Source organism: Anas acuta, chromosome 6 (assembly GCF_963932015.1).
Source record: "Anas acuta chromosome 6, bAnaAcu1.1, whole genome shotgun sequence".
Lineage (NCBI taxonomy): Eukaryota > Metazoa > Chordata > Aves > Anseriformes > Anatidae > Anas > Anas acuta.
Genome location: NC_088984.1, coordinates 13492543 through 13517332, shown reverse-complemented (window position 1 = coordinate 13517332; position 24790 = coordinate 13492543). Strand labels below are relative to the sequence as shown.

At 42.2% G+C, this 24790-nt stretch overlaps 2 protein-coding genes across 7 annotated transcripts in view; one reads left to right on the top strand and one right to left on the bottom strand.

The window, feature by feature from the left end:
- Positions 1–13234, top strand: part of LOC137858956 (rab9 effector protein with kelch motifs-like) — a 35303-nt gene extending 22069 nt beyond the window's left edge. For all 5 annotated transcript variants that reach the window (XM_068687448.1, XM_068687449.1, XM_068687446.1 and 2 more), the window contains 7 exons: positions 5729–5980; positions 6855–6934; positions 7732–7810; positions 8536–8582; positions 9994–10114; positions 10997–11183; positions 11527–13234. In XM_068687448.1, coding sequence (XP_068543549.1) covers positions 5800–5980; positions 6855–6934; positions 7732–7810; positions 8536–8582; positions 9994–10114; positions 10997–11183; positions 11527–12226 — 1395 coding nt within the window. In that variant the 5' untranslated portion in view covers positions 5729–5799 and the 3' untranslated portion in view covers positions 12227–13234. The remainder of the gene's footprint in view (positions 1–5728; positions 5981–6854; positions 6935–7731; positions 7811–8535; positions 8583–9993; positions 10115–10996; positions 11184–11526) is intronic.
- A 4186-nt stretch (positions 13235–17420) lies between these two features.
- The window catches only part of EPB41L5 (erythrocyte membrane protein band 4.1 like 5), a 53914-nt gene continuing 46544 nt past the window's right edge, over positions 17421–24790 (bottom strand). The window contains exons 22-25 of one of the 2 annotated variants that reach the window (XM_068687445.1): positions 24309–24386; positions 23361–23402; positions 22844–22977; positions 17421–22456 (exon numbers count right to left, since the gene is read on the bottom strand). In XM_068687445.1, the coding sequence (XP_068543546.1) occupies positions 22399–22456; positions 22844–22977; positions 23361–23402; positions 24309–24386 (312 nt within the window). In that variant the 3' untranslated portion in view covers positions 17421–22398. The remainder of the gene's footprint in view (positions 22457–22843; positions 22978–23360; positions 23403–24308; positions 24387–24790) is intronic. The other variant, XM_068687444.1, reaches the window with a different exon arrangement.

The following is a 24790-nucleotide window of genomic DNA, read 5'->3' as shown; positions in this document are numbered from 1 at the left end:
GATTTCTCCTTATTCATGCTGTCCTGCTGGAACAACTGTTAAATAAAACCACGACAAAAGCAAGGGTTTAGATGATCAGTAGAACCAGGAAATCCTGTAATTATTTTTGAAGAGCGCTAAAATATCAAATTGCCTAAGAAGAAAATAAAAATACTCTCCTCACATAAAGGTTCAGAGAACTGGGTCATTAACAACATCAAAAAAAAATATATTCCCCAAATGAGTGATTTCTTATCTCATTGTATTTCAGAAGTCTTGATCCTCTTAAATCTGAAACTTTTCAGAGTATATTGAAAACAGATGGAAAGGAATCAGGGGACCCAGATAGAAAAAATGCTTTAATGAGCATGTATTTAAGTAATACTTAAAATAAATAAATCATTTGTCTGAGAAACCACATCTAATAGAAATATAAATAATTATATAATGAACATATAAACTACATTTCCTGAAGTAATTTCTGTCTTTCTACATTTCCTGAATTATTTTTATTATGAAACAGTAATGTGGCGCCATTAATTGATAAGTACTCTGTGCTATAGTTACCACGCTAATTGCAGCTCTTTAGGGCCTCGTCTCCCAGCTCCCTAAACTGTTGAACAATTGGGATTGATTGCAGGGGGGTTATTTTTAGTATGAACCAGCAGAAGAGTTTGGAGAGCCGCAGCCATTTCTTGTGCGTTACAGCTGGTTTGGAGAAAGTTTGATAAAAATGTTCTGAGTTGACTTTTGGGTGTTTTTTTTGTTTTGTTTTGTTTTGTTTTAATTCTTCTGAAGTTAGAGAGCTTCCTATTGGATAATTAATTTACCAAATTGAAGCTGAGGACACTGATGCTTTACACAGAGAACATTTTTCAGTGGTATTAAAAGAGCAGCGGTTTTCTTTGGAAACAGGACTGGTAAGGTAGACAGTAAGTGAACAAAGGCAGTGTAGGAGTTGAGTTTATAATTTGAAATACCAGCGATGAAAGGCAAGATTTGGGATTGCTAACTTCTAAGTGCATCATCCAAACTCTGAATTGAAGCAATTTGTTAACTGATCTGTTTTAGTGATTGTAGGTCTGCCTCCAGGAGTGCCTGATGCACAAGGGTCAGCAGATGCTTGGAGGTGTGACCAGGAGACCCCCATTCATTTAACTCCAGCTGAGCTTTCTTTTACCCTGCCTGCCTTATGCAGAGTTCAGCTGGGGTAGACAAACTAGTGGATGGGATTTTGTTGCTAAACTACTGTATGAAATCAGGACTTATCTCCTTCTGTGAATGCTTATATAATAGGAGACAAGGTTTGTGTAGGAAGAATAACAACCAGAAATATGTAGGAAGAGGAATAACTAGTTTCATAGCTGGGAAAAACAAAACCCAAGGGTACAAGCCCATTTTACCATTGTTAAGTAATAATAGAAGAGACCTATAATCTTTTTTCACATTAAATTATATCAATAGCAGTGGTAATACCTTAAAGCTCTTGCACAGCACTGCATCAGCAAATCTGAAGTGTTCTGCTAATGGGATGTCTTTGTCCCTGTATTTCTTTGTAGATGTAGCTGAAAAATAGGTGAATTGGCTAAGGTTACACAGGCAGAGTTAAAGAGAAAATCTGTATTTCATGACTTCAGCCTTTTCCCTTTTCAATGGCATGCTATAAAGTATTGCAAACTTAGACATGTAGAATGCGTCATTGCTTCATAGCTGCTAATTCTCTTGGGGGAAAAAAAAAAAAAAAAGAGAGACATACACCTTTGTAAATGCTGCCAATCTTGTATTCTTTAAGACAAAATATTAAAAAAAACACCCTTCAGTTTTGTACGCTAATTCCTTTCAATGGCAGTTTGCATAAAGTGGATGAATACAATTTGAATAGCTAGTCTTAACAGAACATGCCAGAAGAGATTCTCTCACACGTTTTTGTCACTGAATCTATTCTAGTCTTACAAGTGATAAATCTTAGAGATAAATTGTATGATAAACTAAATGACATTAGATACGTGCATTCCATAATAATATGCTCTAGTTATTTTCAGTAGTTTTTTTTTTTTACTGTAATATTTTTTTCCTGTAATTATGTGCATCTCTGCCTGGACTTCCACGTAAACACCTGAAACTACGAGATGCAGCAGGGATCTGTGCTGTAAACAGCTCCTGGGCTCATGTCCTTTCATTACTGACCATGGGAATAAATAGCAATAAGTACAAATTTCAGATACAGTGAAAATACAGGCATAGCTTTTGCAAGTAGGTATTTACTATCAGAAGCTTCTTACTGTAGCATGCAATCTCATTGTGGCCATTGTGATTTCAGGAATCAAAGCAACAGTTAAGCTGTTCATATTTTATAAAGACTGTGACCTAAACTTCCTGCACCTTCATCTGGGAGAGGTCAGTAATATCAGAGGGGTACTGGGCTGCAGTTCACGTGGTTATTTTAGGACAGTAGCAGTGGTGATATCCCATAAAATGGAAGGACCCTGGATAACAGGCATGCTCCAAAATGCACTTCATACTGCCTGTGGTACTACCTGCAGCCAGCTGGGCTTTCTGTCCAGCTCAGCACAAGCCTGATGGAGTCAATCCTATTTTAAAGAGGGAGCTCAGTAGGTGTCTGCATTTTTCCACCAGCATAGTAGGCTACTGGTGTAAGGGGACCACCTGCAGCCTCCTTATTCACCATGGTAGAGGGAGGGAATAAAAACTGATGAAGGCTCATGAATTTGCCCAGAAGAATTTTCAAAAACATCAAAACAAGCTTTCAAAAGCAAAAATGTTGCTTGAAATGCATTGATGAGACAAGATGTAGGATTTTGTGAGGAAAACAATAATAAAGGCTTATTATAGAAATGCACAGAAAAATGATTATAAGAAGGGCTATGTTGTTGGCCAGTATTACTCAGTATGCTTCTGGACATCTATAACTGATTATAGAAGCCTCTCTTATGATCCCATGTTCAGTTAACTAACATCTTCCACATCTTTGAAACCAAGTGAACGTCAGCCTTTCATAAGATGTCAATTTCTGACAGAGATCTAGGTCCCTTCCAACCCCTACAGTTCTGTGATACTTTGTAGAATCATAGAATCATAGAATATCCTGAGTTGGAAGGGACCCTTAAGGATCATCAAGTCCAACTCTTGACACCGCACAGGTCTACCCAAAAGTTCAGACCATGTGACTAAGTGCACAGTCCAATCTCTTCTTAAATTCAGTCAGGCTCGGTGCAGTGACCACTTCCCTGGGGAGCCTGTTCCAGTGTGCAACCACCCTCTCTGTGAAGAACCCCCTCCTGAGGTCAAGCCTAAACTTCCCCTGCCTCAGCTTAACCCCGTTCCCGCGGGTCCTGTCGCTGGTGTTAATGGAGAAAAGGTCTCCTGCCTCTCGACACCCCCTTACGAGGAAGTTGTAGACTGCGATGAGGTCTCCCCTCAGCCTCCTCTTCTCCAGGCTGAACAGGCCCAGTGCCCTCAGCCGTTCCTCATACGTCTTCCCCTCCAGGCCTTTCACCATCTTCGTAGCCCTCCTCTGGACACTCTCCAACAGTTTCATGTCCTTTTTATACTGTGGTGCCCAGAACTGCACACAGTACTTGAGGTGAGGCCGCACCAGCGCAGAGTAGAGCGGGACAATCACCTCCCTCGACCTACTAGCGATGCTGTGCTTGATGCACCCCAGGACACGGTTGGCCCTCCTGGCTGCCAGGGCACACTGCCGGCTCATATTCAACTTGTTGTCTACCACGACCCCCAGATCCCTCTCTTCTAGGCTGCTCTCCAGCGTCTCATCGCCCAGTCTGTACGTGCAGCCAGGGTTTCCCCGTCCCAGGTGCAGGACCCGGCACTTGCTCTTATTGAACTTCATGCGGTTGGCGATCGCCCAGCTCTCCAACCTATCCAGATCCCTCTGCAAGGCCTTTCCACCCTCAACAGAGTCCACAACTCCTCCAAGTTTGGTGTCATCAGCAAACTTGCTCAAAATACCTTCTATTCCTACATCCAGATCGTTTATAAAAATATTGAAAAGTACCGGCCCTAAAATGGAGCCTTGAGGGACCCCACTGGTGACCGCCCGCCAGCCTGACGCAGCCCCATTCACCATAACCCTTTGGGCCCTGCCCGTTAGCCAATTGCTCACCCATCGTATGATGTTTTTATTTAGCTGTATGGTGGACATTTTGTCCAGTAGTTTCTCATTTTGTAGTTTCTCCCTGTCCCCTTATCCTATAGTCAGACACGTCCAGGGTGAGCAGCGCTAATGTTGACCTCCACTGGCACACAGATGGCCAAGTGCAGCATCACACAAGGAAGGCAGAGTTACACTGACCGAAGTCACACTGTGGCAAGGCACATGGTTAATGTACCCACACACACACAGATATGAGGAAGAGGCCTTCCTGTATCCTAACGTGCCATTGCTGTACTTTCTAAGTAACTTCTGGCTTTAAGAAGTTCAAATGGCCATTTGCAGGAAACAAACCTTAGCTGGGTGTGGTTTCTGATCAGACAAGTGTTGCTGCTTTTATGCACTTTCCTTGTGAATTAACCTGGGAAACTGAAACTGTTAATACACTCTTGGCACTCACACAAGCTGAAGACCCCAATGCACTGAGCTGGACAAATCACCCTGGTGCCTACCTGCACTGCTGCTTGTGACGTGAAATTACCAGGCTTTGTAAAAGCTTTGCTCCTCTCCTCACATTTCTGAAGAGATGGAGGGAAAATTTCCCTTGACGCTTCCTTGTTGAGGAAGACTGTGGGCAGCAGAGGTAATGAAATTTCTCTGTGGATGAAAAACGATCTATTGCAGTATATCTCGGGCAAATTTGGTATTTCTGTCTTTTGTTAACTAGAAATAATCGGGCTAAGCAGTTACAGGTTTATTGCGTTTACCTCTCAAACCAAAAGAATGGATTTGCTAGGCATTCATTACTTTGACCTTAGAATTGATCCAAAGGGATGCTGTGTGCAGGGTGTGCCCATACCGACAGACTGGGATCCATCAATTTCCAATCCTAGATCCTAAACTGGAATTCAGGGTTTCACTGAAATATTCCTAGAATTAGGAGTCCTCGTCACCTCATGTGGTGATGTTTGTCACCTCAGACATATTACCAAAGCAAATCTCGTGATTTGGTTTAACACTGAACATAATCTATTTTAAAACACTGGCCATGATACATGTTGGAGAGGACGAGAGATGAATGTTGTTCCTGGTGCTTGTGTCTTCACAGAACACAGTGACATCTTGTGGCAAACGAAGGGATAGTGTCTCTTTTTTCCAGATGCATCCTACTTTCAGCTGATTCAGGGATGAAAGTCTAAATAAATTCCGGACAAGTGCTAATGAATTACTTTTGTTTATATATTTGGCTTTCCCAATTTTGTTTCAAGCACAGCTTACCTGAAATTCACAGTGAAAAAAAGAGCGAGCCTTGCTTTCTGCCATATTGTAGATGTAGCGTGCCGCACTTCATCCCTTCAACTCGCCAACATTCTTTGGAAAACTTTCAGCTCCAGGAACGTGCCTGTCCCAGTCTTGCTGATACGTGGCTCTGTGAGGCGGTGTTGCAAATGTTTTACTCTGGTTATCACAGGTGGCAAAAAACGTCAGGTTGCTTTTGATGGAAATTAAAGAAAACACTAGAATTTTGTATCGTAAGACATAGACATTTTTTTTTTCTCCATCACCATTTTTTTTCAACACAGTTTTAAATTTTTGTTTGTTTTTGACTTTTTACAGACCAGGCAGGGTTTAAACCCTGTCCCTGATGTTGTGGGACCCTCCCCTGACATGGTCATCCTTTCCAGTTGATGCTCTTAGCTGTCAGCATGAAAGGAAAAACAGCACACTGCGATTGGAAATCTGCACCGCAAGAGAAGCCCTCTCCCTGCGATCGATATAAACATGCTTGCGTTATTTGCAGAGGATTTGTTTATCTTTATGGAGGGAGGAACACCACCAGTCTGAGAGATTTTTGGAGATACAATCTAGGTAAGTTTGTCCCTTCACTTATATGTCAGTATTAAAGAGAGAACGCATCCAGTCAGTGTGAAACTGGGGACGCTCTACAGCTAACAGATTCTCCCAGTTTAGTGTTTCTCCGTCAAAATTATCTTGTATCTCAAGCAACTACCTAAGCTGTATAAATGCTGTTGAAGATCAAAGGGTAAGTGAACTGCGTTGTGTCCGCTGGGCAAATGGTGTGTGTTTTGTTCCTGTTGCAGGTGTCCCAGAAAGCTTAGATTTGAGTTCTCTCTTTTTTTTTCTTTGACCAAAAATACTGATTCATTTACGATAGGGATATAACAGACATGGATTTACTGAATCTTTAACATGGAAATAATTCATTCACGGAAGAACGCAAAAATGGAGCACATGAATATGATACCTTGTAAGACTGAATTAGTGATGCACCATCAAATATGACACTTATTTTCTGAGGCTTAATGTACAGTGTTCCCCGTTCAAATGTTGTTCCTGGATAAAACTCAGAGCTGTTGGGTTTTCGCATAGGTAACAGTATAACAATAAAATACAAAACAAGATAAATTTCCATTCTGTTTAAGGTTGCTAAATAAAAAAAATGCCCATAATTTAATTCTGGGGGAAGTGCCTTAATATTCTGAACTAACAGGGGAAAGATGACAAGAGGCTTTTTTTTCTTTTTTTTTTAAGATTGCCTTCCTCAGAGCAGCAACTCTTCAGTCTTCTTGATAGCAAACAAGGAAAACGAGGGAGCATTTGTTAACCTTCATCCCTCATTGACTCTAAGAGTGCAGCAAAATTCAAAGCTGATCTTTTCCCCTTTTTCTTACTGTCTATATATTGAGTTTACCACTGTCTTAACTTGAGCTGTGGTTTTTAGCGAGGAATGAATGGGAGATGCTGGATTGCTCAAGAGATGGTCCAGAAGAACTGGAAGAACATTCAATGGTGGCTTATAAGGTAGGAAGGCAAAATTTACATTGTCTGTATTTTAACATTTATTTTCCTATTGTACAGTGAAATAAAATGCCATATATTATGTACTGAAATACTATACCCAGAAAGGACTTCTGTGTCAGTGCAGTTCTGGATGTAGCTATGCAGTGTTTTGGAACGTTTCTGAATAAAGTCACGGTATTTCGGCTTTGCAGCAGCGTGCAGCTCCCTGATTTCCTCAGTCGATGCTCAGTACATAATAGTAATACAAAATAAAGACCTTGGCAGCACATTCTTTGACTTAGTTGTACAGTTGTAACAGTTGCTCTGAATTCATTTGCATGATAAGCACCAGCATAAAAACATTCACTTAAGAACTTGCATAGAAAAGAAACGGGGGAGTGAAGACAAATAAGAATTACAGCTTTGCTTGTGAGGGGGAAACAGAATTTAGGATATCAGGAGCTGCAGCACAATGAAACCCTTCTACAAGTAAGAGTAAACCTAGTATTACCTGAGTAATGTCTCTGAGAGCTCTGGATCTGCATCCCTCAAGCTGTCCCAGATGAGGAAGAAGTAAGTGCTTCTGGGATGCTGTCCCTGTCAAAATAGCACAACCTTCTACAGGGTTTCCTACTGGGAGAGGATAAAAATAAGATGAGAAGATGGTGGTGGCTTGTGATTACCTCATGAATTGTTAATAGGTTGCCATTATTGTTAATTATATTTTGATGATATCAGTCTTTTCAGAATTATTTTAAAAATTACTTTATGCTACATGCCTACCTGTACATGACAAACAGTTTTTTTCCATTTTGCAGGGCACCCTGTGTATTTTTGGTGGAATGGTGGATTCTGCTTTCACACAAGCAAAAACCCCCCTCTGGATATATGATACCGGTATGATACACAATAGCCAGTCTCTTCCATGGGACATTCCAAGTCCATAGGTACTAAAAAATAGTAAGACCCAAAATGTTTTCTGCTGCCTGTAACAAGCTGTCCCTAGCTTTACAAGAAGAAATAAGTGTGAAACTGTGGGCATATTTTTCCCTAAAATTGGTCTGTTAAGCTATCAAAAAGTCAGGTCTTCCTTTAATTGGAAGGTATTCTTTAGGATTTTTTAGATATTCTGTCTCTGGGATGATGGTATCCGGTACCTTCAGTCATTCAGATCAGTGATTTTTGACTGTTATCTGAGGACTGTTTTGAGAGATCTGTGAAAAGGAACAAGAAAAATAAGGCTATTGTTACATGGTTTAAATAATAAATAAAAGGAGCCACGCTTCCGCTGGAAAGTTTGGGTGTTTTGCCAGTCCAGCAAATGCTGCAAATCACAGATTATTTTCGTGTAGTGAAATTTAGCCTTAGGAAACAGGAAATTCAGTATGGCATCTCAGTGATTTGATAGCAGATAAGGATAAAGGAAAACTGTGAAACTATGTCTCTGTCAGCTCCCTGGTACTGCTGTATGAAAGGAAGCAGATTTCTTTAGCCTTCTCAGTGGAAAACACCAGGCTGGGATTTACTAGAAAATTAGACTTGTGATTTGAAAAATTGATGTTGGAGGAGTGTCCTCTTGTGGTCTGGGATATAAACTGCGCTTTATTAAAACAATTCCCTAGATTCTGCAAGATGGACAGAGTGCCGTAACGTACCAGCAGAGAATGAGGTAAGGAGCCAGGAAGTGGTGAATGTGTGAATCAAATGCCTGTTGCTTTGTTGATTAAACAGATTGCTTTGAAATATGTTCCCCCAAACAGTTCCAAACTAATCTCTTCAGAGACATGTGGCTGGCTGTACTTTATTTCTTTGCACTTTCAATAACTAAGGCTTTTTCATTCTTTAAAACAGCATTTAAGAATACTGCTCTTAAATTTTAAGTCCTATGTAGAAAAATTAAGTCTTCTCTACTATGTTTTCTGTTGGTTTTTTTTTGTTTGTTTTTTTAATACTTATCAACAAAAAAAATCCTAAATGATGCACTGCAACCATCAAAAAAAAAAAAAGCCTGCTTTTAAAAGTAGGTTTGTAGAAACAGATTGGCAGTCACACTAATAGATTTTGAAATGTGAAGTGCAGCATTTCCCATTTCTTTAGTCTGAACAACTCACCAAGAAACGTCCACTTTTAAATGAAACCTCAGCTTAAGTGTTTAGGTCATGGTCTGACAGCATTGGTTTTATATCACTATGTGTAAAGATTCACTTAATAGTTGCTATTGGAAGTTCATCCTCACACTATGAAGTTTCACAAAAAATGTTAATATTTGACACAGTTGCTAACATGGTTACTTGTGTTTGGCAGAGGAGTTCAGTTTGGTTCTGCAGGTTATTTGTGAGAAAGAAAGGTGTTTGGACCTGTCACCCATATAATTCCGTCCCTTGTAGAGCACAGGGCTGTGCATCCACTTTCAATGGCATTGCTCCTACTTCTAAAAAGGAGCTGATAGATAAAGGGTTTATTGCAATTATCTTAAATGATACGGAGATACTTAGGGAGAGATGGGCATGGCTCCTCCACCTCCCCACAACTGGGCTGTAAATGAACAAAAGCAAACACTTACCTTGTATTTTGTTTCAGCTCCACCTGGGCCTCCTTGGGCTTGGGTCCATGAGTCTCAGCAGCACTGAGGACTGCTGCAGACGCAGTGAGCACCGCCTGGAGTCCTGCTGAGGGCCTGGCCGTGGCATAGGACTTGTGGCAGGGCAAATCCACAGCAAGCAAAATGATGGGAAGGTTGTCCTTGATGGTGGAAAGGGCTGTGTCTCCCTATTACATTCCCAAGAGTTGCCTGGAATATTTGCAATGTGTCCTAAAACTAAACTGTTCCTGTGTGTAGCAGTAGCTGTGAAAGCAGTACTACTGGTGCAGATGCAGAGAGAGGGAGGCTGTAGGCACTTAAAAGGGGTGGACAAAAGGGGAGGCTGCTCCAGTCATTGGTTTACCCTGTATTTTTGAATTAAGAAGTTTAACACAACTCAGAGCAATGGTTTCAATTGCTTGGGAATATTCCTGAGGTGGACACTGCCACTGATAGGACTGTTAACAATTTTGTTTACTTTATTCCTAAACTGTTTCAGAGCTTGGCACCAACGAACAGAAAAGGTCACAGCGCAGTAGTGTACAACTCCAGCATGTATATCTACGGGGGATACCTTGGTATCAGAGGCATTTCACAAGAATTTTGGTCTTTCCATTTTGGTAAGTTTAAAAGTTCAATAATTTTTTGATCCAGTACAGTCACCGTGAAGTGATGACTGTTGTAGGATAACACGGCTTGCTCTGTGAAGAAAATTCCTACCAGCAATAATGTTGTAAGTTAGTTTTGGCTTCTGTGTGGCAGCATTTAATTATGAATTCTGTCAGTTAAACTAATCCCCATCTGAAATTAATTGGACTGTATTATACTGGAAGAAGTTCTGCAGTATTTGCCAGTTCTAGAGCTGAGAATCAGGGAGTGGGCTTTGCTTTCTACTCACTACATTCTTCAAGGATTACTGAAAACTTCCAGTTGCAGTAGAGATTTTCCATGACTTTGGCCTATTAATGCCATCTTTTGAATCTCAAATCTTGAATGGACCCTGGGGAGCTGAACCTGACAGGAGATGGTGTCATATTCATCATGAATCAATATGGTTACAAAACCTTATCGATTCCCAGAGACTTCCTAAATGGGTAGCTTTCGTTATCTGGTGGTCATTCAGTAGCTACTTTGAAATGGATGATGGGTTTATCTCATCCTTCATTCCCTCGCAGGCAGAATGAGCACAAGCATTAATGAAGGAATGGTTTTGCTGGCTGATTTTCCCTCTTATACCTAGGAAATTACCTTTCTGTGACAGAGGTAATGAATTAACTAAGCAGTAGGAAAAAATGTTTTGTAAATAAAATTTCCATGGCATCTGTCATACAGCATCTGACATTTTCATTAAATGTTTATGCACTTCTGCAGTGTCAGAAATTAAGCTGTTAACTTATGCGATAATACATTTAGAGTAGAACCCTAATTTGTTCTTGAAATAAATCCATTTTTATATATTATGGTAAATTTGGTAAAATTATGAATTAATATCTTGTTTTCAGATACAAGAAAATGGTTGTGTGTTTCCACCCCACCTCACAACAGTGGTCCTGGACCTCGTCACGGGCATTCAGCAGTGGTTTATCAAACAGGCATGTATCTCTTTGGAGGACTGATGGGGCTGAGTGAACAGAAGGACTTTTGGAAGTGGGACTTCATAAACAGCAGCTGGTACAACATCAGAACAAGGTGAAGCATACTGTTTGTTAAACTAAATTGACACAGAAAGAGAGAATTAGCCTTACCATATGATACTGCATGCAAGCAGAGGGGGAGGTACTGATTTTTCATCAAAGGTAGGAGTTGTTCAGTTTAAGACAGTACTGCTGCCATCCCTGAGGCTCCAGTTGGCTTTGCTTGGATGAGGTGTTGGCAACACATTGATGCAGCTGTCAGTGACACAATTTTGATGTTCCAGTGCAGCTGTTTAGTTTTAGTGGTCATTCTCTTGAGTGAAAAGAAAACTAGGGGCTAAAATCAGTGTTAGTTTCTTGTTCACCTCCCCATAACTGCTGGTTTCTCTTGTATTTAGCCAAGGACCTCCTCCAGCGGTAGGACACGCTTCAGTGGTCTTCAAAGACTCAATGCTAGTTTTTGGTGGAGGGATTTCAAACTCCAGTCCTAACAACGACCTCTGGAAGTACCATTTCCACACACAGGCATGGAAGAAGCTAAGTGGTATTATAAAGGCAAACTTTTTTCCTAAAATGTATCACTGCATCCTAGGAATTGGTGTTGCTTTTCAAACTACCTCAGGTTCCCCTAATACATCCCCCAGTCACTGGAAGGGCAAGCAGAAGGACCGCCACCCACTGGTGACCATCCCGAAGCACAGCCGCTTGTGCAACTACTTCCATCGTCAGCCTCTCTGCCCAGCGCTCAGCAGGGAGCAAAGCGAAGCGATTGAAATGAAAACCTTCAGCTTGCCTCTGGAGCCAGCGGGCTTCCGTGCATTTCAAACCACTTCGGGGGCAGAGCTAGACCCAAACAGAGCAACCAGCACTTTGTCAAAGGAAAAACCCACCCATCTGTTTGTCTCTGCAGAAAAAGAGACTTTTGCTGCTGCTGTGCTTGTGGAAGAAGAGGAGAGAACTGACTGTCGGGACGCGACTGCAGTGGATGAAGTCAGCAGTGACTCCAACGTGCTGCTGGTCATTGGGGGTAAACCTTTGTCTAGCTTCTCTGAAATCTCGTTCTGGCAAATTGGGTTTGATAGCTTGTCACCACTTTGATTGCAAAGCAGAAGGATGAAATCCCACCAACCTGCTAGGAGGTGTTAAACCAACCACTTGTAACTGTTTTTTTTCCTAGTGGCACACTGGGAAAAAAAACGAAGCCTTCTTGTACTTGCTAGGAACAGACTTTTTACAATGTGAACAAAAACCTCTACATATGTAAGTCACAACTTACATACAAGTTACAGGTTTTGAGAGGAGCCTGTGGGAACACTGCTGCTTTTGTTACTTCTTCTTCTGGTCAGTGAATGTCAAGTTGCAGTGGCCAATGCTGCCTTGACAATCACAGCTCCAATAACCCTACCTCCATACCTGCCATTTGAGGTGCAAAGCTTATTTTGTGCTGGGATAAGTAAAAGAAACACCCATAAAAACACATTGAAATCAAGTTTGTGTATGTTACAGTCATGCCTGGCTATGAGAGATTTGTTGAATTTTAATAGCACCATTTTCTAAGACACTTAGGATTGCATGTACTTCAAAGATTTCTGCTTTTTCAACTCCATCGTTGTTTTGTAAGCATACATATTGAGTATATGTTACATAATTCCCCTCTATATCAAGTAAACGTAAATCCTGAGCTTTTGTATGGTTTTTTTGTTTGTTTAAAAATTTGCTAGCATTTCAATTCACTGAGAAAGGTGTTTTTGTGAAACCCAGTGTTTCAAGTGTTTATTTTTGTATTAGTTACTAAGATACTGGCCTTCTGATTTATTTAGCCTCATGTAAGCAGAAATGATGATGAATGAAATTACTGGAAAGTGTTATTTAATGCTTCTCAATATGAGAACAAGTTTGTTCTCAAACATTTCATAGGAATAATGTATCTTCAGTGGGAATATTTACAGGTTACTTCCTTAATCTCTCAAGTTGCTGTAACATGAAATCAATAGGAAAATTACACGTGTTTGCAAAAACCTAATTAAAAGTTATTTGGACCTTCAGTGACCTTTTTTTAGGACCACAATTGTATGCTGCCATATAAATAAAGCCTGCTGCATTTCATATTAGTGCGTGTGTGTTCTCTGGGTTTTCATAAGTTTAAAATATGTACTTACATTTTCAAAATGAACAAGGAACTTACCTTTCTGAACAAAGACCGTGCTTCCACAAGCACGCATCATCTCATGGCAATCCAGTAGGCCTGAAGAGCTGCCCAGGATTTGAATTTCTCCTTCAAGAACAGTGATTTGCCTTGTTGGCGGAGGTATGTTTGAGAACTTCATACAGCAACTAGGCTGAGCACGTGCAGAGCACCCCAACCTTTAATCAGTAGCAAATTTTTCTTCTGCTGACTGACACATCTGTTCTGGCATTATCCAGAGAGCTGCTGTAACATTCAGACTTTTATCTAGGATTGATGAGGGAATGAAATTTATCTGGAAAGGGTAACAATAAAACAGTGATTTTCCGAGTAATGAGAATGGTTTCTGGCACGTCCACGTATCCTGGGGATGTGCAACAGCCCCAGGAAAATGCCATCCAGCCTCTGCCATTCCTTTCGTCCTCCCCCCGACTCCCTTCTCTTTGGCAGCCCCACAAAAGGTTTAACATTTACTTGGATCCGATGCAGGCAGGACACGAGCCAGCCCTAAGGCGAAGGCTTGGCACAGGGCACAAAAAGCAGCTTGCAGAACATGCCCATCTCCCCCGCATCCTCCCCTTGCCGCTGCTGGCGAGCCAAGTCAGGTGGCTACACCAGCACCTTCGGCTCAGCTCCAGTTTCTTCCAAGAATGGCTGAACCTCTCAAACCACCCCACTGCCTGGCCTGCCAGCCCCCAGCCCCTGTAGGCACACAGGAGCTCAGGGAGGGGCTGAAGCCACTGGAGGCTCTTTTGTCCCCATGGGGGCCCATTCCCAGGGCTTTACCAACAAGGGTGAGCTCTGCCCAGAGAGGAAAGGGTCTGAGACGGAGAGCAATTGCATCCCATAGCCACCCAGCAGCAGGAGCACACACAACCTGTACTTCAGGTCCTGTCCCAAAAACCTGCAAACAGCATCGGAGACCAACACAAGCAATCCTTGCTCATAGCACTGTTATTCCCTGGGATGTCTTGTTTCAGAACTCAGTGCTGGCAGCTACACCCCGTGTCCGCCCAGCACCTCAAGCGGTTTCACTCCCCGTTTGCTGGTGCCCAGTTCCACTTAGGTCTGGCACCGTCACCTTTTTGCAGCGGAGTCTTTGTGGATGTGCCCGTGCCATTTCTCCACGGCTGCAGCAGTTCAGGAGAATTCATCCCAGACCCGAGCCACTGACTAAACACTGCTGCCAACTGAAAGCCCTGTGGTGGCTTGCAGGGAGTAATGAATGGAATCAGTCCAGCTGACAGCACCTACTGAGAAAGGAAACAGCACACATCACTTTTGGCTGGACACAGAGCGGGCTGAAGCTTGCTGTTTTAAAATCTCTCTGAAAAAAGAGAAGCTTGAGTGTGTTTGTTATGGCCACGGCCTAATTTGATCCACAGAATAAAAACAAAAGGATGCAGGCTTATTGTAACCTCATCGAATCATACAAAAATTAAGGTTGGAAAAGACCTTCACCCACTAAATCATGACCCTAAGCACCACGTCCAACCTTTCCTTGAACACCCCCAGGGACGGTGACTCGACCATTTCCCTGGGCAACCTGTTCCAATGCCTGACCACTCTTTCTGAGAAGAAATGTCTCCTAATTGCTTTAATAGTTGAAGAGTAGTGCTTCTGTTTGTGTGCTTGGAGAGCAGAGAGCAGAGACATGCTGCGGGAGTCCCAGGTCTGTTCAGGTGGAGGTGGTCCTGTACCACTGTCGGGTTCATTTTCATGCATGGGCCTGATGCTGCCTTCTGTTTTATGGCCCTGGCTGGGTCCCGCACTGTGCTCCCTGTGATCAGCACGCCTGTGCTCCCCGTGGCTCTCTGGCTGATGTTCCTGCCCTTGCCCCATGCCACCGTTGTGGCTATGGGAGGGCCCAGGCCCCCTGTTGCTGCGTGTTTGAGGGGCCAGCCTGTTCCCCGCATCGCTGCGGTGCCAATGGTACCGCCTGTAGGTGTCTGGGCTTGCTCGATAGGCTCGCCTCTGCTCCGTGCCGCTGCCTGGCCGATGTTCCTGCCTTCGCCCCATGCAATCGGCGTGGCAGTCAGAAGGCCCGTGCCCCAAGTTGCTGTTTGGTTTCAGGGAACGACAACGCACGGCTTGGAGCTGCTGAGGGGTGAGCCCGTCCTTGCTGCGGCCGGGCCGCATGCGATACCTTTAATCAGGAGACCTGTCCCGCCGGGGTGCCGAACCACAACATCGTTCGCTTCCACACACAGGCCCTGTGCCACTCTGTGCTTTGTTTCCATTCGTGGGTCCAACGCTGCCACCTGCTCGATGGCCATGTCTGGGTCCCACACCGCGTTGGGCGCAATGGTCACGCCTGTGCTCCTTGCGGCTGGCTGGCTGATGGCCCTGCCTTTGCCTTGCGCCACCGTTGTGACTAGGAGAAGGCCCAGCTCCCCTCTCGCTGTGTGCTTGAGGGGCCGGCCTGTTTCCCGTGTCACTGCGGTGCCGATCGTACCGCTTATGGGTGTCTGCGGGCTGTGAGCGGGAGCTGCTGTGGGCACTGCTGTCTGCTGTGCCGCCGGCGCTCTGCCTTCACCCATGACGCTTCTTCACATCATCTGTCTTCCTTCTTGGTGCCTCCTGGGACGGCATCGCTGTCCTCTCGCACCGGACAGGAAAATGTCTTAAATGAATTTCAAACATTTTACTGTTATTATATAGGATACATGAACAGAAGGCAGGTATCATCAGTCTTAAAGACTTATTTTGAAGCATTAATTTACGAAGTCTTAAAGAATTTGATCTCCAGAAGTACAAAATATTCTCACCTCCAAAAATGTTAAGAAGGCTAGCTAATTCCTTGCTAGGTAATGCTAGGGCTAGCTTTGTGACTCAAGGTCACACAGAATATGTACGTTCGGAAGCCCTGTGGCATAATAGGAATGTATCTACAGAGCGAAAAAGTTCATTCAGATGATCCACTGTTCACACTACGTGCGTTCTGGAGGACTTTCCTTCAGACGAGGTCAAGTCCCACAGATCCCATGCCCACTAGTGGCTGGAGAAAAACTGATGTAATCTTAAAACGCATCTTTCAGTTCAGATTCATCTCATATGAGATGCGAGAGGTACTGTTTTATCATAAATCATGTATCACATGAAATCAAATCTATCAGCTCCAAATATTTCAAACTCATCGTCTTTAATTAGTATTTGGTTGCTGAACATCAAAATGCATGAACAGCAGAAGGATTTTCTTTTAACATACAGACATTCATACAGACATTCAATAAAGAGTGTGGGTATTGGTTTTTTTAATTTTAAATTAATTTAAAAAAATAGGCCAATTTTTTTTTTCTGCGTTATAAATGGGTTTGAAGTACAATTCAGTCACATATTGGTGGGATTGTAGTTTGACCTACAGAAAAAATGATGCCATGGGGAAATAACTTTCTATGAGCTCAGCTATTGAGGTGGATTTATTTTACTTTCTTGTGATACTTCCCTAAGTGTCTTCATCACTGAGAAATGATGATAACCAGATGGCTTGATTGCCCTTTGCTGCCTTCTTCAGCTTTCCATCAAAGTCAGGCTTTGGAAACAGTTTTCCTTAAACAATCATTAGCACCACTGTACTTCAAAGCATAAAATTTTCCCCTGAACGCTGAAAATAAAAGCAAAGCAAGGTCCCTCAGCTAACTGGCACCCATTTCTGTCCACATGGAGGACACACCTGGTATCATTTTCAAAAATGCTGACCACCTGACAGCCTTCCTGGAAGATCTCAGTTCACCTGAGAATACAGCATGCAAGTCTTTAATGTCTCTAAGCGTAGATGGTGTTTATGTTACCAGTTGACAGCAGGTTAATTTCATGTGGCCTGCAGTTCTGACATCCCAAGTAAGCTGCCAAGTCTCTCTCCAGCCCAGGTGCCCGTCTCTTCCATCAGAAGCCGCCGACTGACCGCAGGGTGCAGACCAACAAACACATTCCTGCAGAGAGCCGCACGCTGCCCCAGCACCCCGTGTGCCCCTGGCTTTGACTTCCCACTGGCCCCCAATGTCCAGCTCCTGTCCCAGGTCTCATGTCCCCAATGCCCCGGGTCTCACATCCCACCTGTCCACCACCAGCATAGCACGGAGCTGCTAAAAGATGACTCTGCAAGACTTTTGCACTGATGTAGTGTATTTCAGACACAACTACAGCATAAACATTTCAAGATTGGGTTCGAGTGGACTACAGATCACAGCTTCTTGTTCCCATGTACAGTTTCAATACAGATCTCAGTGCGGTGCCTAAAGCAGTTCATACATCACTATCCTTGTGACACAGAAGCGAGAGGGTGCACTTTGTTTTATAAAAAAAAATAAATTATACATTGTGACCTACCACCGAGCTTTACATATAAAAAGGTAAAAATACAGTAGTTAGTGTGGCTTTAACAAAAAAATCTAGCTAAAAAAATACTCTTACAGACTTTAAAAATAGGTTTGTCCAGTTATAGGTAAGGGCGTGTGTGTGTTTAGGAAGCAAAGTGCTCAGGCCAAGCAGGACAAAGGAGGAGAATCTGGAAGATCCCTGCTCCCCACAGGCTGTGCCAACTGCCCAGACCTCCCTCCTCAGTGCCATACGACAGCAGACTTCACGAAATCACACAAACTCTACATCCACTGGAGTGCAGCGGAGGGGCTCTGGACTCATTTCTGTGGTGCTAAACTCCGACCAAACACAAGCAGATTAGACCTACACCACTGAAAGGCCATTAGCAAGGATTTTTATTATTTTTTGGTATAAAAGTTATGATTGTCCAGCTGCATTTGAAAGCTGTGACACTACCACGTCTAACAGCTACACAATTTTACTACCGCTTTCTAACTAACAAACTCTCTGTGCCCAGACAGCAGAGCTTTAAATGCTAGCTGGCTGTGAGATAGAGCTGCTAACACTTCACCTGTACAAGACTTGGGCTGTACCAGAACATGTTCACAACATGAAAAACAAATCCAGTGCTGTCTGTGGCAGACCTTAACAGTACAGCTGTGCTTCAAGAAACAAAGTGGCAAAGACAGGGTGCAAAGGGACAACAAGCAAGGGCTGGAAACAGCTTGTGGAAAGAGACCCAAATGTAACTGGACTGGTCACCTGAGCTCCTCATCCAGTGCAGCACATTTTCTTGCCAAGTTGTGGCCAAAAAGCCCAAGACACACCATTTATATGGCTGTCTTTGACAAAGCATACCTGGAAATTCAGTTTAAAATTGAATTCGTTCAAGCTAACCCATTAACCATGGCTGAGTACCAGGTAAAGCATTATTTTATACCATGAGACTTCCCTACCACTGAACTAAAGAAAACTAAAGAAGACATCCCCTTAGTTCCAGTGCTAAGAGGGCCTGAAGTCCCACACCTTAATTCCTGTTTCAAAAGCTTGTAGTTACAGAACCATTACTCACACATGCAGGTCCTCTGGTTGCTTCCTGTTAGACTAGATGGGTGACATTGAAATGCGGTTCTGCTGTCCACATTTCCTTAAGATTAATCACTTTGAAATACAGTGTTGTGTGTTTTTTCCCCTCTTTTTTTTTTTTCTTTTGTTATTTTTAAAATGTTAAAATTTCTGCAAAATCTTTTATGGTGTACAATCACTTTTCAGTTTTTCATGTAAGTTTTCACTCTTTGACTACAGAGTGAAAAAGCATCCATCCCTGATCAGCACTGCATGCACACAGCAAAAGGGTACAAAGACAGTAAGCAGAGGCTGGAATACGCATTAGTAAGTCAGTGGGTGATAACTTTCTTCAGTTAAAAACAAACAAACAAAAAAAAAAACACTTTTTTGTTAAATATATTGTATAAAAAAATCAAGGAGCTGGCTTTTTCTAAATGGCTGCACCACACATGTGGCTGTATCCCTTCATTCTTTTCAACTCTCAAAGCCTCTAAGTGGTTGGCAGACCCGCCAACAGCCAAACGTCAGATTAACACAGAAGTTTTGTTTATAAAACTCTTTAAATAAATACCAAAAAATAACCTTTTAGAGTGCGGCTGGACTTATAGCTAATCAATAGAGTAGCAACGTTCAGATATCTGTTTTTCTCAATAGCATGCTGGCATTAATCAATACTTTATAACATCAGCTGCAGGTACTACTGTATCTATTTGTGTTTGATAATATCTAAGTGATGAGTAAGGCTGCATTACCTGGTAGCCAGTCATGGTACCACACAACACCTACAGTTTTAAAGCAAAACAGTGATGCAAAACTACAGGATGCTCAGACTCCAAACTACGTGCCTATTTAGATCACATTACTGTGGTGCCTAAGTCTCCTCGGGCTCCCTGTATAAACAATTGGAATAGCTAAATAAGCTACGTTGAGTTAAATGGAGTATTTTCCCAGATGTCACTGGGAAGAATTGGGTTTGCAGTCTCAAATCTACTAGAAATTGCAAATCCCCAATGTAACAGTAGATATTATTGAATTTTTAAGTATTAGGCCATTGGAAATTGACGGAAGCCTTGCCTCTTTGAAATTTTCCTGTGTGTGTTTAAATACAACATCCCCCCTCGACCACCACCACCCCAGCCATGCTGACAGTAAACAGTTGGCTACTTGGAACCACTTAGATTTTAGGGGGACGCATTCACCACATGTGTTATTTACTTGTTATTTGCTGTATGTGATTGCTTGGGAGGAATCTAAGGATGGTATTTAGCACACAACGCTGTGAAACTGTAAACTTCTGTTATTTTACTTTTGGGAGAAATTCAAGCTAACAGTTCACAGAGCTCCTGAACCCAATGGGAAGAGTCAAATATCAAACATGCCTTAAAGAGAATGCTACTGCATTCTGTCTATTTACAAAACCAACACATGTAGCTGGCGAATGCCAGCTCAGCTGCTGAGCAAACAGATCAATAGCAAGTGCCAAGTTTCCCCACACAGTCCTGGCTTTGTGCAGGAAGCAGACTGTTGCAGCCATAGCTTCCCTTTTCCTGCAGGAACTTTTCTGGCAACTCTATTAATCCACACTCAGACATTTGATATTTGAATCGGGAATCTTCTACGTTTTAATACACAATAAGGCTCAGACTTAAAATATAAAAGCTAACGCTCAACTGGAAGCAACAATGACAGGTGGACACCGGGGATCAGAAACATGCTGCCCGGTCCCAAACAGTAGCTCTGCTCTGGCTGGCAGCACTGAGTGCAGAGCATGCCTGGAGCACCTGCCATCAATTTCAGCTCAGGGTTCTCCAGGAAGTGGCTGCAAATCATTGTCTGCAGAGTGTCACTCTGCCATGTCAGTCCGAATTGCTCCCAATGGTTTCTGTGTTTCTTTATTAAGGCCTCTGGGGCTTTGAGGAGTGGCAGTTGGCCATGTAAATGCTAAGTGGTTTCTTCCTTAAAACGCTCAGTCAGCATCTTACAAACAAGTACAAAAACAGCAGTAAGAACTTCCAGGACATACCTTAGTCTGAAAGAAGCAGCCTAGTAGGACACCAGCTTACCTGCACAACCCACAGTGGTTTGGTCCAAATCTTTGTCCACACTGAGAGACGTGCACGCAGCAGGTGCGCAGAAAGGAAGTTGTACGTACAAGTTTCAAACTAACTTTCACATTTAAAATTGTTTCTAAGAACCACATGTATATAAATATTTATAAACAGCAGCACTACGCAGAAAACAACCTCCAACCCCAGTCATACGTACAAACCTCTTCCTGAGAAGGAAGGATCCCAGTAGTTTCACCTGTGCTTCCCTGTTTGGAGGTATGGAATTCGTCATTAGGCTTCTACACTTCTCCTTCCTCTAACTCTGCATTGACATTTTCACAGGATACATTTCCAGTGTCCATGTGCTCTCACCTCTACACCTTCATGTGGGGATCCTGCTGCCTGGGACTCAAATGATCTCTTCAAACTGTAAATATTGTATCCTGTACTTCACCTGAGCACTGAAAGGTCTTCACCAGCACTGTGGAGCATGCTCTTGCAAGAACCCTGCTTTCCTTCTAGAGGAAGCAGGTGAACTACTTTTGGGAATGTTTTGACTTTTTCTCCTACTTTCACCGTACTCTTTCTATTCTTTGCTCAAAATATACAACTGGAACAGGACTCAAGGTGGTAAGAACTGACCTGGTTGCGCTGTCATGCCATAACATGCCTGGTAAGCATCTCACAGCATCTGGAAACAACATCTAGGAACAATATGAATACAAATAAGAAAAGTCTTTTCCTTCCTAGTCCTGAATGGCAACAGAACTAACCTCAAAGCAATTCCTGAAGTAAGCTGTACTCATACCTTCACTGCTTCAGCATTTAAAACAACCCCCCATATCTATAGCCTAAATGCATGTACTTGGGTCACACAGAAAATAAAGTAACCAGTGTCAAAAAAATGTGGGACCTCTGCTGTAATCTGCTAATGCTAAAAGTTGTTTGGCAGGTTAATTTTCCTTCTCCTGATTGCAATGAGCAGCTCAAATCCAGTCAAAAGTAGTTGGTCACAGATGGACTAGATTTTCATTCCTTCCAAGTACTGTAACAAGAGGTGCAAAGATTATTAAGGTCTTTAAGGCCAAAAAGGAGCATATGCGTTGTTAAAACAAAGGAAAACCAGTGGGATTAATCACACAGAAGAAAATTACCTTGGCTGTATCAAATAGTCATCACTACCGTGAACTACCATATAAAGTATGGCCACAAGATGGCCCTACAAGTTCTTCTAATCTTCCCAATAATACTCTAAAAAGGTCAGGGATGTGGTGTTCAAACACTATATAGCTAACATCACAGTGATCACTTGCCATTAACACTTCAGAGGCAGCACAGGGTAAGAAAGACTAAATCTAGTGTGAGTGGAACACAAGTAGATTTTGTTCCGCATGTTCAGAACTAGCTCCAGTGTGGTATTCACTTCTCCTAAGGAGAACATCAGATTTTCATGTGGTTTTATATTCCGGTTCAAATTATAATTCCAGTTAGATTTCAATAAATGTGGAAGTCTCTTCCTGGATCCTAGCAAACCAGCTGGCTGCTTCTGTCTCATTCAGCAAGAGTTTGATCCCAAGCAAGTTTTTCAAAACAGCTGCTTGTAGAAGACTGGAGTTTTTACAAGATGGGAAGTGCAGAAACTCCTTCTTCTAGAGTTCAGTGGTGAGTAAACATTTCGTCCTTATTGTAGAATCCTCAGTGACAGGGCTAAAAGAGAAAAATGAGGCTCTGTGGATACATTCCTACAAAAAGATCTTCCATAAGGGATTTAAAAAGCAAAAGATATTGCTGGGAGCAAAACTAAGAGATGAGTATCATTCATAGAGTATTAATACCTGTTCTTTCATAATCTAACAAAACCAATGTGTAAACCTTTCCAATGGACAACCAGAAGGGCAGACCAAACCAAGTTCCAGTAGTGCAGTAAGTAGGATCATTGCCATCCACATCCTGCCCACTGAAGCTTTCCCTTTGTTCAGGGATTCACTGAAAGACCTGGTTGTCACTGCTAACTTTAAGTATTGAAATGGAAGTAGCAAGAGCACACAGTTCCTCTCCACATGCATACTTCTGATGTGAAGGCTGGGAACTTACCTTGCAAGGACTTCAGATGTCTGCTGGGATGGTGGTAGTCCAGCTGATGGCAACAGAGCCTCTGTGCTGCCTTCCATTGCTTTCAGAGCTAAGGCAACATCATTTCCCAAAGGCCCATTGGAAATCAGTCCAGTCTGAATTGGGAAGAAAAACAGGGAACTAAAATAAAAACCTGCTAGCACAAGACATAATACAACAGAAAACTAAGATTCATTAAGTTCTAGGGTGGGCATCACTAAATGCAAGTGCTTCAAGAAACTTCATGACATTTACCTGTAGTAAACAAAGTAAAAGCGGAGTTTAAGTATTAACAGGATATCTGAGTATCAACCTGGATTGGTTTGCTTCAGCTTTGGGCTGCTGCATTACTGCATGGGCTTTCAAATTAACACAAATTACTGTATTTTATTCAAGGTCCCATTTTTTAATCATGACAAAAACTTTCTCTCTCTCTCTTTTTAAATTTGCCTCTTAAATGCTTCATATCAAATTGTTAAGGAATGGTTCAATAACTCACTGGCACTATCCACCTCGGTGTTATCGTGGGCTGGGGAGACACCTACAGAAAACAAACGAAAGCTCATTAGAAAAGGATAGAAGTAACAGAGAACATTCCTGAAATAATAATGCCCACCTAAAACAATATCAGATATTTGTAAATCACCAGTCAGAATCGGCTACCCTATAGAAGAGATCTTTGAACCATGCTAGTGATTAGCTATAGGTGAAGTGACTTCATACAAAAAGGTAATTCACATCCACACAGCATATGGCTAACACCTGCTCACTCACAGAAACTCACTGAAAACAGTTTCAGCATAGAGCTCCCTTCAAAAAGGCAACTGAACCCATTATTATTTTCTGCTTTGAGGACATGGTTAACTGAAAGTACACTTCTGTGAACAGTTTATGGTCCTACTCCTTCCCTTTTGCTTCAGTGCCCACAGTATAGCTCATTTTTCCCCAGTGCATTTTTTAAAATTTATTTCAATATAAAAGCATTTATTTGTATTAAAAACTTTGCATTAAAAAGTTATTTGCATTAAAATATTTTTCAATTTTTTATATATATGCACATCTAAATATATTGTGTGTGTATGTATATAACGTGTGCATATATAGCTGCACAGCCATATACATATAAGGTACTCTATATATCTAGAAGTCTGATAAAGCAGGCTGGCACTTGCATCATACTAAAATAAGACTAAAGGCTGTTGTAACACAGATACAAGGTAATTCTTGAAAACAATTCAGGTTGCTTCACTTCCCTTACAAATTTATACAGCCTTATACCATCCACCCTAAAAGGCAGGTGACACGTGCAGTGACCCAGGTGAACCACCACTTCACTCCACTGCAGCAGGTCCAAGCCTGGTGGACAGATACTAAAGCCAGAACAGAGTTTATGAGTAAAAACCATTGTACGTGGGAGGGAAGAAGTTTGGTTTTGAAATACATTTACCCGAGGTGTGGCTTCTGTAAAGTCAATTAGATTCTCTGTCAGTGATGTTAAGGAAACGTCCTGGTCATCTGGAGTGCTCTATGGAATAAATCAGTTTTGAATTGAATTCCCCATAGTAAATAGATAGGTTTGCTGAATACTCTAGTGGCTTCCTGCATTATGCACCGGTGTCCTTAATGAACACTGCCATTCACCAGGCCTGTTTTCTACAATCTTGTCATGTGATTTTTTATTTTTTTTAAATGATATTTTATTTCACTTTTCCTCCATAATATGCTGAAAGTAATGTCATTGCCATGTAAGCTGTTAAACTGCCCTTTTTTCCTGTGCAAAGATGAAGTATTGCACCATTTGACAAAAAGGTCAGTGAGGTCTGCAAGGTGAGTATCTGAACTCAGAAGATGAAGGTGATTAATTGTTCAGTGGAATAAATTACATAATACTTGTTTAGAGAGATGACAGATAAAGGGTGTGTTGCTTTA